The following is a 20580-nucleotide window of genomic DNA, read 5'->3' as shown; positions in this document are numbered from 1 at the left end:
GCTTGGGTGGTTTCTTTCATCTAAGTGCATTAAGCCGTTCTATTGTCATCAAAACCAAGAAGAGTTGGTACAACTTTGCTTCACATTTTGCCAAGAACGCATGCTTTTTTCTGACGGTAATGTGGTGGGAGTCTCTTTGCATTTCACATGTGGAGATTTGTCCAAAGTGCGCTCCCTTATAGGAGGCACATACATTAATCATCAAACCATCCATTTTGGAGATGTGATCCTAGGGGTGGGGCTTGGTGGTGGAGAAAATGGTGTGGGGAAAACTGGTTTGGGATGCTTCATGAATGATAGAAGAGAGTTGAGATACGAGGGTGGAAATGAGTAGTGTAACATCAAGGTCAGAAAGGTGGCAAGATAAATGATCCTCATAGACAGAAACAGATCACAATGAAAGTGAATGTGAGTGAAAGTGGATATGGCAAGGGTGTGCAAGAAATGGCAAAGGCAAGGTATGTCTATGATTGTCTCGATAGGTGGTGGCAGTGCTCACATAACCCGGTCCGGTTTTGTAGTGTAATTTTTTCCGGCTGAAATTAAAAAATCGACGTTGGAATTTGGCATTGTCTTTAATTGTAAGGGATAAAATTTACATGTTTTAGTTATAAATCCAGGAATTAGAGTTGCACTCAAACCTTTACAAAATTAATGATGTAGACTAGGGCACATATTTTTTGTTATTTAGTTGAAGTATATATTAATAGATGTAATTTGGTAAATGTCACTGCAGCAGCTGGTTCAGTGAGCGTATAGAGCCGAGTTGCCCTCCTGCCTCATGAGCTAAGAATGGCGCAGTCGAGTTTAGACGCCCTATTTCTCCATTAAACTCCACACACAAAGCAGGATGCGGCTGGATCATGGCTCGATCACAAGTCACTTGGCTGGCCTTCCTTTGGGAAAGCTTCTCATCGGTGCTTTTGCGCTTATCATCATCTCGTTTTACTCTGGCACCTTGTTTGGAGAAAGGCGTCTTGTTTACACTCCGGAACCAGTAGGTAAATCATCCTGTCTTTTTTTGTCTCTGGCAGTCATGCCCTCAATAATCATGCATTACATTTTATATGTGACAATGTGCATTCTGCCGCCGCGGTTATGAATCTGATGATTTCACATCCTGCAAGGTCATAAACGTGAGAATTTACATGCTGCAGTGTTGTTTGTATGATGATTTAATATTTATGTGGGTATCATGTGGTGGGTCCCCCCCCCTGTGCTGGGTGTATTCATGCGTTGATTCACATGTTGTATGATGGATGCTATGAGCTGATCTGCATGATGCAGTCATGCTATTTGCTCATTCGAGTTCTTTTTTTCAGCATATGCAGCTCTCTAAGCCATGCCTAGGGTTCAGCCCAGCACCTGCATTTTGGGCAGGCTCCTCAGGCTGGGCCAGCATGATGATTGAAGTTTTGAAGGGATGTGATGTGATGATTTTCCATGTGATGATGTGCTTATTGCATGAATATTCTTTCTGGTGCTTGGAATGATACTTGTGTTGTATGAGGGATATTGTGCAAGGACTTGCGTGTTGGAAGGATACATGGTGAGATGATTTACACGTACCTGTGATGTTGCAGGGGCAATAGGAAGCGAGCAGACTTGGTTGCCAAACAGGATCTCAGTACCTGATTCACACCGAATACCTGAAGATGGGATGAATGTTTGCCCTCAAGAGTTCGCAGAGCTTGTTCCGTGCCACAACAGATCATTCTCCAAGACACTGTCCAAAAGGTTGGATCTGGAACGCAAAGAAGATCTCGAGAGACACTGCCCGCCCCCCGAGAAGCGGCCTTTCTGTCTTGTGCCTCCTCCTCGAGGTTATCAGGTACCCATAAGATGGCCAAAGAGCAGAGATTTTGTCTGGAGAAGCAATGTGAATCATTCCAGGCTAGCAGAGGTCAAAGGAGGTCAGAATTGGGTGCACGAAAATGGATCTATGTGGTGGTTCCCAGGCGGTGGTACTCATTTCAAGCATGGTGCCGAGGAGTACATTGAGAGGTATTTTCCTACCTTTGTTCACTGTACTTTTGTTAACAAGTTTAGAAACAGAAAGAAGGTGGAAAGGGCTTGGTTTAAAAAAAAAATGAGAGTTGAGATACCCCCTTTAGTTCCTCAAGTATATTACAGCTCAACTGGCTAGCTTCTCCAAGTGATTTATCTTGAGCTGTTTGTTAGAGCAAGGTGTGATGATTCATTGCTCTTTTGCGTGAGCAGTAAAGGATTGCCTGGATGGTCTTTGTTCACTTGTCCAAAGCCTTCATCTCTTTAAGAGTGGATTCATATCTTTAAGAGTGCAAAGCCTTCATCTCTTTATGCTAGCATCTCGAAGTGATTTATCTCAAGCTGTTTGTTAGAGCAAGATGTGATGATTCATAGTTGTTTTGTATGAGCAGGAAAGGATTGCCTACATTGGATGGTCTTTACTCAATTGTGCAAAGCCTTCATCTCTTTACAAGTGGATTCACCTAAAGAGAGGATGGAAGCCTTTACACGTGCACATGCACCTACCCTTGGATGTCTACATAGTCTGACTATGCATGGTAAGGCAGTGGTGTAAAGTTTAGCGAGTAGTAGTCTCTAATGAAGTGTGGCCTTTGCTCTCTTGTGCAAAGCCTTTATCTTGGCCATTTTCTCTTTTTGGTTGGGTTCAACAAAGCAGAAGCAACAGGGCACCCAAATGCACCTCAAATTTCACTTGGTTGATAAAATGGCTCTAGCTTGAAGGGTTCATTCAAGACGGATGTTTTATCTTGAGAGGTTCATGAAAACGTTGAAAGGTTTTGTAGGACAAAGAGCAAGGTGAGAGGGAAGTATGGATGAAGGATGGCTAGTCCAAGAGTCATTGGTGTGTATATCAGAATTTCTTTCATATATGGGCGAGCTTCTGTGAAGTGCTTCACTGATCATGGAGGCAGCATGAAAATTGATGATTGAAGTGGGAAGAGGGCAGCCTTTCTTGGAAGGAGTGGACAAGAGTGTCAGCAGTCCACAGGGCAGATGGGCAGTCAAGAGAAGCAGGAGAACCATCGTGGAGCAGGCAGGGCCTGGAGTGGGCAGTTTGCATATGTTTGGGCAGCTTGTGGTACCCAGGTTTGGGTGCCCACATGTGTGTACAGAGGACATTTATCAAAGGTATATTAAGGTTGATTTGCAGCTCTCGATTTGCACAAAGCTGGCTGACCAGCCCAAAACCTGCTCAACCTGCCAAATAGGGGGCGAACTGCCCTATTTAAAGCCCCCTCCTCTTTCCCCTCAAATCATCCAAGACAAATAAAGACCAATCAACAATCTTCAGTGCAAGGGGAGCATAGGCAATCAACATTTTGCTTCAACCGTGCAAAATAGGCATTTGGAAGTCCAATGCTTGGAGGGGGCCCAATTCTTGCGCGGTTTAGTAAGTTTTTATCTTCTGTTTAGCCTGGATTCATAGGCCATGGCTGAGCCATAATATGCAAGGAAGGTATCAACGACCAAATTTGCATTGTACTCAATTTGATACCATACTAAAGCAAAATACACCACAAGGTCAGGGCCGTAGGTGGGTTAGTTGGGACACAATCAGGTGTACTTGCATCATTCTCTCCTCTCTCATCTCTTTAATTAAAGTTAATCGGACCAAAGTATACATTTAATCACGTCTAAATAAGACATCTTCCCCAATGTATGTAACATTGGTATCAGAGCATAGGCTTTTATAACGGGTGCAAGGAGGCTTTTATAAGGCTGTGGAAGACAGGTGCAAGGAATTTTTTCTAGTGGATGGTTTGTTCTAGCTTCAGGAGACCCTTTCAACTACCCACTCAAAGTTCTAGTGGATAATTTGTATGTGCCATGTAAAGATTGTTAAGCCTCTCACTATGCGTAGCAAGGAAGGGACAATTGCTGGAGGATACTAGGCCTCTCACAATGCTAACTAAACCCAAAAGGTTACTCTGCACTTCTCTACAAGTACATAGCTCCTGAATGCATCCGGGTCCAGTTGGAGGTTAGTAGCTGCTGTGGCACTAGTTGTGGTGATGATGGGTTCCACATAATTTCATGCCTGGAAGCATAGTCGTTAGGTACGAAAAGTTCGATTCGGTACGGTACGTTCAAATACGGTCTCGAAACTCACCACTAAATTTTGAAAATAAAAATACGGTGGAGGTACGGTCCATTTAAAAAATACTTAAAAATATAAATATATATTGTTGATGGAGGGAGAGGCTTGAGGAAGAGGGAGAGAGAAAGAAAGAAAGAAAGAAAGAAAGAAAGATGTATTAACCGTCTACTAAAGACCCAATGGGCCTATGAGACCAAAGTGATGCAATAATGTCCATGGCATATCTCATCTTGGAATGGAAAATAAAACAGAAAGAAAACATAAACATAGCTATCTCACTGGGGTGATACAAAACTGTCCATGGAAACTCATTATGGAATACTAAGAACATAGAAACATGAGAGCAACATCAGCTCTGAGTAGATGGTATACCACTCTCCAAAATATCAAGCATGGGGTGAGTATGGCCGAGAGGTCTCCCTTAGTTATGTTATGTGGAAAGGTAGCTTGATGGCGGTGGAGCATGTCCTGGATCTGGAGCTGGTGAGGTGATCGTGGCCGACGGGGGGGGTTGAGAGCGTCGGGCACGCTGGAGTGCAGAGGCTCGGTCCGAGGTAACTTCTCTCGGGCGATGTAGGTCCAGAGCAGCTCTGGAGGGTCCACAACAAGGTGGTTCCAAACGTTATGTACTGTACGGATCCGTACGTACTGTACGTTGTTTGGTACGGAAAAAAATTTAAGGTACGTAAAAATACGTACCATTGGTAAAAATACATAAAATCTCAGAAATTTCAGCCACCTACATAAAATTTCAATCCATGTCCACATTGACATATAAAACTTTCGAAATAGAGACACAACAAGGTCAAAAACCTACTAATTCAAAAGTGAGAAATTAGAATCACAAGTCAATGCATGATTACTCTGACAAATTCAATGCACAATGCCATACAATTTCAATCAGGATTCAGCAATCATGCAATGCATAATATTTAGTGGGCAGCTCAGCTCTGAGAGAGAGAGAGAGAGAGAGAGAGAGAGAGAGAGAGACTTGAAGGAGAGAGAGGCTGAGAGCTCTATGCACGGTCCACAGAGGGTGGGCTAAGGCTATGAGAGAGAGAGAGAGAGAGAGAGAGAGAGAGAGAGTTATGTTGCTGCCTTGGGGGCCTAAGCAAGGGTGGGTGGGGAACGCACCGGGAAAGAGGCGAAGCGAAAGGAAGGCGGCGGCGACGGGAAAGAGGCAACAGTAGCGAAGAGAGAGAGAGAGAGAGAGAGAGAGAGTGCGACTGTAGAGGCCCTTACCAGAAGGTGTGCGCCGTACGGAGTCCAGACGCTATCGCAGGCGAAACCCAAAAAAAAAAAACGTTTATCGCAGGCAAACGTTTATCTTGCAGGCAAGCAAAGCAAAGCGCCCCCCCCCCCCCCCCCCCAAAAAAAAAAAAAAAAAAAACGGCGTACGGATCGATCCGTACGTACGGATCCCCGTACGGTACGGATGTACGGTACGGATTGGATCCGTACGTACGTTTTGATCCAACCTTGGTCCACAAGATCCACTATGTTGGTGTCCTCCACCTCCTGGGTCCGGAAGAAACTGGTGATGGTTGGCTGGCGAGGGAGGGGGCGGGGTGGCTGGGGCAGAGGCTCTCTCAAGAAGGTGTCCGTGTGTCTGCAGAGCTCAAGCAGGAAGAGGCCCATGCAATGTTGGTCCTGGAAGTCAACGATCCTGGAGAGTGGACCGAATCCCTCACGAAATAGACAGTGAAACCTCCCACGGATCTCAGAGTATACTGGGCAGCGGTATATGTAATTCTCCTCCGTCTCAACCTCTGTGTGGAATAGTCGGTAGATCCTCTCCTCTCTGGGTCTCTGTATGAGCTTCCCGGCTTTGAAGATGTGCTCAGCTCTACCTGTCTCCACTCTAAGCGGTGGGATGAAACCCATATCTAGCCAATTGCAATCTGCATGGCATGCGATATGTGATGCAAGCAACTATGGAAGTGTGGTGTGTTAACCTCTCATCTAGAGGAAGCTCATCATAGGGAGCAATACCTAGAGCACTCGTGGGAGTTTACGCCATATCCATGGGAACACATGTTCCAAGGAGAATAGATGTCCAAATGTCATAAAGTGAGTAAAAAGATCCTAGTACATGATCGTAATCTCCTATTTATACCCCTAGGGCCCTATGTGCCCCACATGTGTAAATGGATCCTAACCCCATGTGCCTAGGTTCATCCCCATGTGCATGTGCCCACTAGGACACTTTGTTACAAACCATCCACTCCTACAATGATTTCATCCTCGAAATCAAAGGGTGGTCGTGCATATACAAGAGGCTATGTACAAAGCCAAAAATCTGCCCATGGCCTAGATGTATACATGAACATGAACATGAACATGACCATGGCCCCCTCCTGGATCATAAGGAAAGGATGAAGGAGTATTGTCGATGGTGAGGGTGAGTGAACAGTCTCCAGGATCAAAAGGGAATCCATGGAAAGCATGCGTGAAATCAAAAACCATACGCCATCCGCCTTGGTCAAAAGGATGGTGTCGATGCCCTCTCCGAAGATAGGATAGCCACCAATAATGCCCGGATCATATGGAACCCTTGGTGACCATCATCCAACATCGAGGTATATGACCGCCTAGATCAAAGATGAACATAACCAAGTAAGCCTCATCTTGATCAATGCATCCAGCTGAAGTATAATGCATCCAATGAACATCCGGAATGCATCCATCCATCATAGCCGTCATGTGAAATCCCCATAGCGCATAGGAAAATCCATGTGCACCCATGCCAGGAACCCATGCTAGATCATCTCAAAGGCTTATCATCACACCAAAGACCATACATCTCATATGGCATAGGTCACATCCAAAGGTAAATGCCTCGACTCCATAGAACATAGGGTCGTGTAGACATCAATAGGAACCAAATGAGCATGCCTCATATATGGTATCATGCAAAAACATATGTGAATCTATGTCCACATTACATGTATCATCCAAACCACCAAAGGCATCATCCACATCATGAGACATGAAAGTGCATTTGCTTTCTTTAGCATAGAGCCGATTGGCATGCAAAACCTTCAAAACCTCTTCCATAGGCATCATCATCATTCAATGTAGCATTGGAGATCAAGAAGCCACGCATGGACATGATTTCATCAAAGTTGGATTCAAAACCTCTTCCATAGAGATCATCATCATTCAATGTAGCATTGGAGATCAAGAAGCCACGCATGGACATGATTTCACCAAAGTTGGAAGCATCACTTTCCATAGGCTGAAAACTGTGTAAAATGCTCCCAAAACAGTCCCAAACAAGTGCCCAAGGTTGACACTTCTCATGCATGAAGCTTCCAAAAGATGAGAATCCAGAGCTATCATGTTTAGGGCTCCATAACAGTGAATTTCCAGAAATTCCAGCAAGTATATTCACTGCTGTCCACTCCATTTTCATCCCTCGTTTGCATGCCAAACCTCTTCATGACCTTCCAATATTGATGCGGGCTGCCATGAAGCTTCTTCCTTGGTACTTGGATTCACATTGCTTGGCAATCGTGCTTCTCCACCTTCGAAAGCCTATAGGATGGCTTGTTAACTGCTTTTGCATTCAGTTCAAGCTCAATACCATGATCTACATTACATCCCTCTTAGGTGGTAAACTCTTGGGCATTTGAAACACATCTTTGTAAGCCTCTAAGAGCTTGGCCATGTCACCATGCATTTCAGTTTTGCTTTTCTTTAAAGACTCCTCTTTGCAAAGCTGTAGTACATACACACATCCCATCCTTTTTAGCTCTCTCTTGAGTTTTGTGCCGTTAATCAAAGTCAACTTGGATGTAGTAGTACCCCACAATGTCACTTGACTTCCCTCATGCATAAAGCTCGTGAATCTACTCTTCAAATTCATAGAGAAGGTGCCAAGTGTGGACAGCCAATCACATCCCAACACTAAGTCAATTGGCTCCATGTCCAACACTAACAAATCAGCTTTGTAAGCATAATCCTTTGAAAGCAACACCTCCGTGTCCTTACACACCATTGTGCAGTCCATACTTTCCCCATTTGCCATTTGCACAACATGCAATGCATCCAAAGCATCCGGGTACAACTTGAGATTACACAAGGAATTCCGATTGACAAAGCTATGCGTACTACTGCTGTCCGCAAGTACATTTACTTCTCTACCATTGATCATAGCCTTGATTCTCAATGTCTTAGTGCCCTTGCAACCGGCATAAGCATCATGTGATAACGTGCAAAGAATAGCATCTTTCTTGCATGCACTTGTAGTACACATAGGCAAACCATCATCAAATGAATTGCTCTTCATGGATCCACCCGGATCGAAAGGAAATTCACCATCAGCTTCATGATCATCTTCTTCATCATATTTGTCATTGCAATCTGTAAATTTTGCTTCCTCATCCTCGAGCTCATCACCATCCGATTCGGTCAAGATCATACTCAAGGAAAGTTTCCTAGCCTTGCACACCTTGTAATGCTCCTTGGATCATTTCTCTCCACACTTATAGCATAAACCTTTGCTATGCAACTCATTGATGCGGTCCTCCTTCATCACCATGCTCTTGTGTGTACCATCAGTCGGCTTCCCATCCATCTTACCATTCCCAACTTTTGAAGAAGTACCACCAAACCTGAAATTTGATTTGGTGTCCTTGCCATACACCGTTGGAAACTTTGGAATGGCATTGCTTGAAGAAGTCTTTACAGTGGAAGATGGGACTGCATCAACCTTGGAAACTTTGGATTGCCATTGTTGACTATACTTCTCCTCATAGATTTCGGCCAAAACCATAGCTTCCTTGAGAGATGATGGCTGTTGAGCATTTACATCAGCTCCAATGTTTGACTTGAGCCCCTTGATGTATTTGATCTTCTTATATGTCTCACTCACTTCATCTACACGCAAGATAGTTTGAGGAATTGATGTGTGTACTCCTTTACACTCTTCCCTCGTTGCTCAAGCTCATTCCAATCACATATTACTTTTTGTTGATGTAATTCCGAGACAAATGCTTTCTTCATTTCATCTTTGAAGTCCTCCCAAGTGGTAATCTCGTATCCATGAGTAGACAAGTGCCTCCACCATGTATGGGCATAGCCTTCGAGATGAAGAGTGGCAAAGTACACTTTGGCTTGATCCGACCTTGGGTTGAGCTGAAAGTACATCTCCATTTTGTTCACCCATTCTTCATACTCTTCATTGGTATTGCCCTCACCCTTGAACTTGGTGAGATTCACTTTGTCCTTCACACCTTTGAACTCATTACCATCTTGTGATGCATGATTCCTTTGATTACCCCAACTCTTACGGGAGCTTCGGAAGTCTTCCAAGATCCATCAATAGTTTGGGCATCAAAGTTGAACACCACTTGCTTGCCTTTTCCGACATCCCTTGAGGTTGAAGGCATAGCTCTATCCATGTCAACATTATGCATCTTAGGTCCACCAATGTGCAATGATGCATTTGGAGGTCGATTCTTCTTGTCACCATTGTCCACATATTCATTCCCACCATTGCTTCTTGCATTGGAGGCACCACCCAAGAGATCTTTGCGGAGTACGGCAAATGCTTCAATGAAGGCTTGTTGTTGATCCTTCATCATTGATTCCATACGGTTGTTGTACCTTTGTTGCTCTGCTATGCTTGCCGTCATGTTTGCTATCATACTTTGCATGAGCATCATCATGTCATTAGTTCTGGCTGGTCTAGCATTCCCTTCATACATTTGTACCCTTTCATGCACATTTGCATCAACATTGATCCCATGCTCATGTAGTCTTTGCTCATCTTCATGAAGATCTTGCACAATGGCTTCATCCTCAATCACATTGTCCCTCATATCATATTCACCAATCCCCAAATCATTGATTGCATCCACCCCCTTCCTTGGCTTGCTCCGCCCCATGGCTGAAAATGGAATTTTAGGGTTTGGATGGCGAAAAGTTGTTAGAATTGGGTGATCTAGGGCTCTATGGAAAGATCTCGAGGTATATTACAAGATTCAAGTGTTCGTTTGACTTCAGTCAATGGGCAATATGCCACTGTTTTGACTTCTTTGGAAAGTCAACAAGACCGGGTTGACCTAGCTAGGGTTATCCAAATGGAGAGGTTAATAGCTCAAATTGTAGCTTAGAATGAGTACACTAAGGCTATGTAAACCATTCAAATTCAGTCCTTATCGTTTGTGATTGAATCACACTTGTGCAGTCAAGATTGGCCGGTTGACCCACAAAATGAACTCCGATTCGGGCACTTGACGGCTTGATAGAAAGGTCTTTCCACGTGCTATCCAAGGGTGTAAACCACTTCACTTCAGTCCTTAATCCCTCGGACTGAATTGCACTTTTCAGATTCAGCAGAACACCCTGTTTTGGGTCAAAGAGTACGCAATCCTTGTGCACAACCACTTGGCAAGTGATAATGGCAAGCACCCTTGTGATACCCTTTTGCAATGTCCTTTTTCTGCAAGACTCCCAAAAAAATTTCAGTAGAGTCTCCTTTGTATTTTGGGCCAAATCTCAAAATAAAGTAGCCTCAATCCACAATGCCTTTTTCAATAGCATGTATACATCCATTTTGCTCAATACATTGCTCATGTTAAGGCCCCATTGCCGTCATGCAACACTCTAATGTTGATGTACATCGTGTCGATGGAGAGCTTTTGCTTGCCGATCTCTCGGCCAAGCCTTCCCACCTCTTTACCGAGTTCAGACCTCAAGGCAAAGGTTGGGGCCAAGTCTTCACACCAAGTACCTATCCCCCTCCTTGCCGCTTTACCAAAAGCACTCACGATAAGGAGAGTTCAAGCCATGCTCCCCCTTGGCCTCTCCACTAATGCCAAGGATACCCTCACACACATACTAGATTCTATGAATCAAAGTGAGTACAATGTGTGTGTGAGAGTGGTATGTAATACAAAATGTAAGGTAGAGTGACTTACATACACATTAGAATGAACTCATGCTCATTTATTACAAACTTGCATGTACTCATGCCCCACTCATTTCCCAATGGCTCCAATCACATCAACACCACCAAAAGACAATATGAAGCATGAAAAAGCATCATATCACATCATATGGCATCCCCATTGGCATCTTATGTGAAATATAGGCATCCCAACATCACATTGCATGTAACCACACATCCATAAGGCTCAATGGCATGTGAATGGCCTATGGAATCACTCAATGGCAAGCTTATAGCCTCAATGCTCACAAATCCCCAATCTCACAAATCCCAAATCTAGTGCATTAGGGTTGGCCTTTGGCTCATGTGGTAGCCATTTCAATCAATATGAAGTATATTACATTCATGGTAGATACCAATAGCATGATTGAATCATCAATTTCAACTCTAGGTCAAGAACTTGGAGTTTTCTTGAGATAAACCCTAAATCTTGCCCTTAGATGCCAAGAATCACCAAATTTAATGAGAAATTGAATGTAGGTACTCACCAATGGTAGAAAATGTTCAAGTTTTGCTCACATTTTTGAAGATGTTTGAAGATGAATTTACTGGTTTTTCTCCACCTTCTTCTCCATGCTCCATAGCTTTCATGCATCAAGACTCCAATACTTGCAAGATATCATGGAACAAGCTTGGTAGGCGTTATATCCAAGGCATAATCTCCACAATTGTTGCAGAAAATGCAGTAGCCGGCGGCTTAGGCTAAGCTTAGCCATGCTAAATGAAGGTGAAATCGCATCAAACGGCAGCAAAATGGAAGGCAAAACGGGCAACAAATGTGTGCGATTCAGTCTGAAATCTCCACAATCCACCAAGGCATAATCACCATTACTAGGTTCATTTGAAAGCTTATGAAAAGCTTCATCAAAACTGTTGGTCATGTCCACTCCCGGCTAGTTCAGGTGTGAACCTAGCTTACTCATGGGCACTTTTTCCCTATGACTGGACACAGGATTTTTTCCCTGTGTGAACACACTTATGTGTGTTGGGCACTTTGCCCTAGGCCTTTTAGTACTCACTTGTACTTTCATTTCATATCATTATTGAGTACATCTTTTCCAGCACTCTCACGTTTCTCTGTGCTTGAGGCTGTGTGTGTGTGTGTGTGTGTGTGTGTGCAGGCTAGCTTCCCTCCTATCCAACATTGGTATTAGAGCCTGGTTAGGGTTAGGGTTAGGGTTTTCCCCCTTGCTGCCCTTTAGAGCTTGAGCCTATTGCACACATTAGGACATTAGGGTTTTGCTGCATTAGGTTAGGGTTAGGGTTTTGTCCTCAGCCGCTCTGCTGCCGCCCTCAGTTGCACGCCGCCGCCGCCCTTGTGCGCTGCCGCCGCTTAGATCTGCGCCGGCCTCTGCGTGCGCCACCAGATCTGCGTTGTACAATGCCTCTGCATCGAGCGTCGCCCTTGGCGCTGCCCAGTTCGCAGCGCCAACGCCGCTTCTACCGTTGCCCACGCTTGTCGCCCCTGCGTGCGCCACCGCCAACTGTAGCGCAACTGCGCCTGTACCGCCGTCGCCTACCAGATCCGTGCGCCGCCGCCTCCACAACTGCCAGATCTGTCGCCACCGCCGTTAGATCTGCAATTGCCCCCATCTGCCCAGCGTTGCCCGTCATCTGCCCGTCGCCTGCCCGTCGCGTACGACGCCCTGTACTTGCATTCTTCCCGCCGTACGACCTGCACACTGGAAAATTCGAGGTATTTGAAAATTTTCAAAAAAATTTCAATCCCATACAGATTTCCAGGTTAACTTTGTGAGATTTGCAAAGTTTTGACCTAAAATTGCACAAATTGCCTGTTTAAATTTGGGGCTTTTCACCATGGAGCCTGCAATTGCAACATTAGCACACATTGGCATTGATTTTAGTAGATTTGGTGAATAATTGCACTAGAAATTTAGGGATTTTGCAGAAATTGGCACTATTTGCAGGCAATTTTGGGTATTACAGGCACATTTGGTTGGCATTGGGGCATTTCTCCCAATTTTGGGCATTATAGCATTTGGTACAGGTGACAATCGCATTAGCAGATTTACAGGATTTGCGCACTTGCAGCTCTTACAGGTGTCAGCTGATTGTGTTTCTCACGACACATATATACATTTGTGGTTTGCTGCAGTATATGTATGCCATTGTGGACACTTTGATAGATTTGCATCATTGTGCAGTACACTTGCAGATTTGGGACATGCATTTGTATTTCTCGTGGTGAAGGAGTTTCCTTTCAGTCCATTGGTTATCTTGCTATTTATCTCCCGCATTCTTACGGTTTTGTTGGGCATTGCATACTCATGGTGACTTGTGACAGATTTGCTGTGCTATCATGGCCAACAGTAATAATGACCTCTTTGGAATGCTATCTCAAGAGGACAAGCTCAATGGGGACAACTACCCTATGTGGGCTTATATGATGTGTCATGTTTTGGTCGCCAAAAATGTATGGCTGTATGTGGATGGCACTGAGGAGCGTCCTCTTGCACTTGCTCCAGCGGAAGGTGAAGTGATTCCCGCTCATCCTCATGCAGGTCCACCTCCTCGTCTCCCTCCTACTCAGGAGCAGCGTACTTGGGATGCTAGGGATGCTCGGGCCCATGCATTGATTGCTCTCTCGTGCCGTAGGCATATCATTCCGCACATTCGTTCTTGCGCCACTGCAAAGGGTGCTTGGGATACCTTGGCGGCATCGCAATGAGGCTCGTGTAGCTTACCTTCGGGGCAAGCTTGAGATTGACCGCATGCTTGAAGGTGACTCTATCGATTAGTACCTTACGCATGTGAAGGACCTACGAGAGCAGCTCATTAACATTGATGAGGTCTTGACAGATAGCTATCTTGTTCAGACAGTTTTGTGTAACTTGCCTGACTCTTATCAGACATTTGGCACCACTTTGCGGTTGTTGGCTGGCAATGCACCTAATGCGGTCACTTTTGACAATCTTGTGACACTCTTGCTCAGTGATGAGCAATCTCGTTCCAACAGGAACAACATGATGTCTGTTGAGTCAGCAATGGCTGCTCCCTTTCGTGGGAATAGATTTGGGCCTAAACCTAGCCCATCAGATCCTCCCATGACAGAGGACAAGCCTGAAAAGAAAAAGCACTGTAACTATTGCAGGAAAACAGGGCACACCATAGAGGAATGCAGGAAGCGTATTGAGAGTGAAAAAAAGAAGAAGCTGGCATCTTCTTATACAGGTGCAGATCAGGCCAATTTGGTTACACACGTGTCAGCCTTGATCCTTACATCTTCATCGCCTGCAGAGATGTCTTGTGATGCCATTGCTTTTGATGACTATGCTTTATAGTCTGTACTCCATGGTATGCATTGTTTGGCAGATGCATTTCAGGGGGGGATTCTACTTGCCCACATGTTGTTGGTGATGCCTCATGGTCACTTATGCTTGTTGACCTTTATGTTGGTCTATGCTAGACGCTTTCTGTCATGTGATGTCTACTGGAGATGCCTTTTATGCTGTTTTTCCTTGTAGCGGGATTGTTTCTACAGTGTTGACATTGTCACTTTCTCACATGTGATGTTTACTGGGAGTGCCTTCTACACGCTTGGCCAGTGTTGGCTTGCTCTCATGGTTTTGACATGTCACATGTATATTATTCATTGTGGGATTATGCATCTTTACACTTGCCATACATGCCACTGATCATGGCATCGCTGAGAGTTTACCTATCCTCTCATAGCATTGGCTGATGCCCGCCTCGAGCCCCCACTTTTTCTCCTCATTTTCAGCTTTTCCCATTGCTGATTTTTCCTCATCGGATCCTTCATTGATGAGTTTCACTTTTGCAGCTTACATTGCATGTCTCACAGGCATGACTTCTGGATCTTGTTGCCTTTGCACATGCGTATATCTGCTACCTCTTCTTATGCTTATCACTGGTGCAGTTACAGAGCATTGATGTGGATTACATGCAGTTCAGCTTGGCATTTGGATGCTTGCCTTTAGGGGGATATTATGCGATGCCTCTTGATTTGATGCAGTTGATGTCCACATGATCTTTGCCATGCATTTCTGGTGATGCATTTATGTACTACTGTGCTCTAGCATTAGCACTATGACATTGGGGATTCTCCTTTTCCCCGTCATACAGTGCTTGCTTTTTCCATTGGCACTACAGTTCACTCTTACTGTGGTGGTAGCATTCACAGCTTTATCACCTTGTTGCTACCCGTTCACACCATTCACTTGAGGGGGGTTTGTTGGTCATGTCCACTCCTAGCTAGTTCAGGTGTGAACCCAACTTACTCATGGGCACTTTTTCCCTGTGATTGGACACAGGTTTTTTCCTCGTGTGAACACACTTATGTGTGTTGGGAACTTTGTCCTAGGCCTTTTAGTACTCACTTGTACTTTCATTTGATATCATTATTGAGTACATCTTTTCCAACACTCACGTTTCTCTGTGCTTGAGGTTGTGTGTGTGTGCAGGCTAGCTTCCCTCCTACCCAACAAAAACCCTAAAGAAATGATGATCAATGGCAAGAAAAGGAAGCTCTATTACTCTCAGAAATCACGCAGGTAGAGATAAGGGGCTAATCAAAAACGTTTTGGATTAGGCAAAATTAGATTACCACTAATTTCTCCCAATTTTGATCCCCCCTTTCAAATTTTGGGACGGCCGCCTCATAAATTGATCCTCAGCCAACCCATGACCCCAAAACTTTACCCAAATAAAAAATTCAAGTTGATCCAAGCATTCCACACTCCCTATGTCCCATTTCTTGATCAAGAACTCAATCAAAATCAAGAAAATCAAGAAAATTATTTTTTTTGGAAATTTTCAGAAATCATGGATCAAAGACAAGGCTCTGATACCATTGCAAGCAACTATGGAAGTGTGGTGTGTTAACCTCTCACCTAGAGGAAGCTCATCATAAGGAGCAATACCTAGAGCACTCATGGGAGTTTGTATCCATGGGAACACATGTTCCAAGGAGAATAGATGTCCAAATGTCATAAAGTGAGTAAAAAAATCCTAATACATGATAGTAATCTCCTATTTATACCCCTAGGGTCCTATGTGCCCCACGTGTGTAAATGGACCCCAACCCCATGTGCCCAGTGGTGCACATGCACATGGGACCAATATGCTTGCTAGTGTGGGACCAGCCCCTCCTAATCCATCAATGAAGCTCAAAATCTCATCAATGTAGAGACCGAAAAGAGTGGGTGATAGAGGGCAGCCCTGTTTCACCCCAATATTGCTGGAAATCTCCTATGATGTACCTCCTGGGGCTCTCACTCGTTCGGTGACGGACTCATAGAGGGCGATGATGCTCCAAACTAGGTCAGATGGGACTCCGATCTCCTGTAGACGGTGTAGGAGCTGGGCTCGGGGTACAGTATCAAAAGCTTTGTGGAAATTCACAAAGTAGCAGTAAATCCTCTGATGTGCTCTACCCTCCTCGATGATGTCACGGAGGGTGAAGATGTGGTCAAGGGTAGGGTAGCTCCTTTGAAAGCCAGCCTGTCCTGAGGCTCTGCATCCTTGGCTCTTTGCAAATGAACTGAGCTCCGCCTCTAGCATTGATCCATAGAGTTTGGCCAATGTGTGGCCAATCGTGATTGTCTTGTAGTTATTAGGATCAAGTGGATCTCTAGCTTTGAGGATGGGGGTGATGGTGTTGGTGGACCAAGAGGGTGGAAATCCTTCACAACGGGCTCTATTGAACATGTAGGCCAGTAGGGACGCTAGGGTATCATCGGCATGGGAGATGTACTCGGCAGTGAGTCCTTCATGATCCTGGGCTCACCTATTGCGTAGTATATGAATGGCCTTGAGGACCATGCCCTTTGTGAAGAAGGTGGAGGTGGTGGGACGGGGATCTGGTGGTGGGGGTAGGGGTGGCTGATGGGGGATATGATAGAGGGAGCGTGGATAGGAGTGCCATGTGTCCGGGCAGGTGATAGGTGTGGGAGGGCGATGTTCTCGGAGTTTCCTCCAGGCCTCTTTGCAGTTCGGCCCTAAGAAAAGTCGGTATAACTCATCCTCTTTCTGAGCATAGAACTCCCGTTTCTTGCGTTGGGTGAGCCGTTGAGAAATCTGTTGCGCTTGGCGCTTCGTGATTTGCCCAATCCGTACCTCATGCTTAAGATGGGAGCGTGTGGCCCGGCATTCGTCATCATACCAACAGTTTTGGGGCACGGAACCGCAAGGTGGCTTGGCGGTAGACGGCCGCGTGCAGATGAAAGAAGCAGTGGCGGATGTGTGGAGTATGGTGGTGAGCTGTGTTGTGAGGGTGGATAGGGGGGTAGTAGGTTCCACATCCTGGAGTTGGCGGTAGATGTGGTTGGAGTAAACAAGGTCAAGCTCGTGATCAAAAAGGACCTGAGTGTAATGTGAGATGGGGGGTGGTGGTGGAGGGACGGGTCGTGTGCAGGTAAGACTGAAAGAGAGGTAGGCATGGTCAGCTTCAAAAGGGCGTGGCGGAATGGAGAAGTGGGGGAGAAGGTGTGCAAAAGCCGGAGATCCCATAAGGTAGTCCACAGTGCTAGTACCTCTTGAGTGAGGGAAGGAGGTGAGGGCGCCGGAGGAGGGCCATCGGGACATCCCGTTATAGATAATGAGACCATGTGGAGCTCCAAGTTCTAAGAAATATCTCCTATACACTATGACCTCTCACGGTCCTGTGATGTTTGCTGCAGCCCTGTGTCAGTGATGTCCAACTCCTGTAGTCTGATAGGGTTGTCTAGATCAAGTAATGGGACCTGCTGACTTCCTGTCCTAGCATTGAAATCCCCGAGCAGGAGGACTTTCCCTAGTTGTGAGAACTCCATGATATCCCCATATAATGGTAAGTACGGTGACTGGCCATGCTGTGCGGCGTAAAGGGAGCGGCGTGGTGCAAAATAACACACAACAATGTGGATGACTCTGTCATTGCTAATATCATTCGTGCAAATTTTAGCAAGCACTTTAAGCAATCTCTTCTCATTGAAAGAATGCCCCCGCATAAGTCTCATATCACATTGGTATCAGAGCTTTAGCTTCCGTAAAAGAGAGTGCTAAAGTTTTTCTTCCTTGTGTGGTTGGTTTTCAAGCTCTAGGGGCATACCCAAGTACTCCATCTTTCAAAGGTGGTTGGTTTACTAGCCCACCAAGAAAGCCCCTGAGAGAGCCTCCCACACCCATGGTGGATGGTTTACTTGTGCTTAGGCTTGAACTATGAGTAATCTAGAACACTCATCCTCACCATGGGAGCAGCTCTACTACTCCCCTTGATTCATCTTCTCCCATGGAGTGTCCTTCTGGGATTCTCTCTATAGCTTGACCTTAACCTCCCATGACTTCCATTTTTTCCTTCACAGTAGTAGATGTAACAACAAGACTTGCAGACGCCACCCTCCAGCCTTTTGCCCAAGTATCCCCGCTATCTAAGGGTGAAGTTTGATGTGGCAACAACACAGTGATGCCCATCAAATCCTATTGGCACCGACTTATTTGACACAAACATAGGCCCCAACCAAGCAACCTTGGACAATGCCTATCTTGTTCCTAACTTGGGCCTCAACTTACTTTCTGTATCCGAACTGACCCAACTCGATCGTGAAGTTTACTTCAACGATCCACTATCGAGGAGCCGCCACTTCTTGGAGATCCAGAGGAGTCTGATGATGATTCCCAGACCATCATTCCAGTTGATCAACCTCAGTCACTACAGGAGGTTGAGCCCGTAGCTGGAGTAGAGTCCCCGCGACCACAAGAGGCTCCACGATCTGTTCGAGTACCTAGGTGGTTGTTAGACACCCTTTGGGAGTGAGGTGTCACGGAGCTACCCTCCGAGTGGACCACAGAGGACGGCCCTCGAAGATCACACAGAGTCCGGGATAAAAGCAATACAGCGGAGCTTCTTCAGGTGAACTATGCTTTGATGTCTCGTATTATGCAGGACAAAGAGCCCACTTCCATAAAGGAAGCCCTTTCACAGGATACTTGGAGGAAAGCCATGCAGGTGGAGCTTGATGCCATCGAGAAGAACAACACTTGGGAGTTGGTTCCAAGGCCGTCGAAGCGGTCAGTCATTGGTGTCATGTGGGTCTTTAAGACCAAATATGCGTTTGATGGGTCGGTGGACAAACACAAAGCCAGACTTGTGGCTAAAGGTTATGCTCAGCGGCCAGGCATCGACTACGAGGATACCTTTGCACCGACAGCACGGATGTCCACGATTCGGACCGTTCTTGCCCTTGCTTCTGTCAGAATACGTAGCGGAGATGATGACCAAATCTGGGAACACAAGAACAAAAACGCAGGCAGAAAAACAGCACAAGAGAGAGAGAGAGATGTAGGCGTGTAACTCTGCTCTATATACACAAGAAGATCCCGAGAAATGATACAAATAAGGTATGGGGGCTGGGGGCCTATATATACATCCCTGGGAGGGCAGTCGGCCAGCAGATAAAGTGCCCACGATTGCTGAATAGGTCCCACGATTGCATAAATGCAGTCGGCCAGCAGATGAATGCCCACGACTGAGGAAATCCAGTCGACCAGCAGCCCAGTAGCCCACGACTGATGAACATACAGTCGGCCAGCACTGGAGTGCTCCTGGCATCCTCTGGCAACCCTCCCAAGCCTCAGAAAAATGGGAAAAAATACGGGGAGTGAGGAAAAATGATGAAACACCTCATAAGGGCGGGCACACCCACAACAAAGGCCCTGGTGTATAAATCTACACAGGAGATGACTTCTAACACCCCCTCTCAGCTCCTGGCTGTGAAACCAACCACTGGGAGCTGGGGTGCCGCCTGAGCAAATCCTAAGAGAGCGACTTCGTGAAGAGGTCCACCGTACTGTCCTCCGTCGAACAGAACTCTAGCAAGATGTCATCAGCAACGATCTGTTCACGAACAAAGTGCCTCTGGATGACCATGGGTTCCTCCAGTGGAAGCCCAAACTTGCAATGTAACCTCGTGCTGCTCCGTGAAACTGCTCCTGGGCCATAAGTAGATCCCCTCGTATTGTCCGAATCTCCTCCCCAAACTGAGTCACTCCAGACGTAGAGTCGGATCCATCCAACAATCCCTCTCCTGTGTACAAGAGTCCATGATCCTTCGCATGCCGCAGAAACCACAGGAAACGCAATCCTGCCTCCCAAAGAGACATCTGCAACAACCAAGAGCTCAATGGCCTCATCAGGAAGCTCCCGTCCAATCTGGTGTCCATCAACCAGATCCATGAACCATACAGCTTCTGAGTCAACGAGACATCACACTGCTCGCAAGGATCAACACCTGTTACGGTGCACAAATAAGTTCTGGAAACCTGATGAAACCTTTCAACCACCCCCTCTGAATCCGGAACCACAAAGCCTGGAGAAACCACCTCCTTCTGCAAGTAAGCACCTGCCACTTGCCTGGCTTTCCGAAAGGTCTCCGTGGAAAGAACATCCTCAACTACTGGGAGTTCTATGTCTTGAACACTATGAGACATCAGAGCATAAGTGACCTGTTCAGCTTCCTCTGACTCACGAACACAAGAACTACCAACATCAGTACTGGAA

At 45.8% G+C, this 20580-nt stretch overlaps 1 protein-coding gene across 1 annotated transcript in view; it reads left to right on the top strand.

Moving 5' to 3' along the window:
• The first annotated feature begins 681 nt into the window (after positions 1-681).
• The window catches only part of LOC147639870 (putative methyltransferase PMT6), a 64295-nt gene continuing 44396 nt past the window's right edge, over positions 682-20580 (top strand). The window contains exons 1-2 of the mRNA XM_086774921.1: positions 682-1001; positions 1584-2004. Of these exons, the coding sequence (XP_086631047.1) occupies positions 851-1001; positions 1584-2004 (572 nt within the window). The 5' untranslated portion in view covers positions 682-850. The remainder of the gene's footprint in view (positions 1002-1583; positions 2005-20580) is intronic.

This window comes from Cibotium barometz, chromosome 3, assembly GCF_041138505.1.
Source record: "Cibotium barometz isolate CiBa-2024 chromosome 3, ASM4113850v1, whole genome shotgun sequence".
Lineage (NCBI taxonomy): Eukaryota > Viridiplantae > Streptophyta > Polypodiopsida > Cyatheales > Cibotiaceae > Cibotium > Cibotium barometz.
The sequence above is the reverse complement of the archived record's forward strand: the minus strand, read 5'-3'. Positions and strand labels throughout refer to the sequence as shown.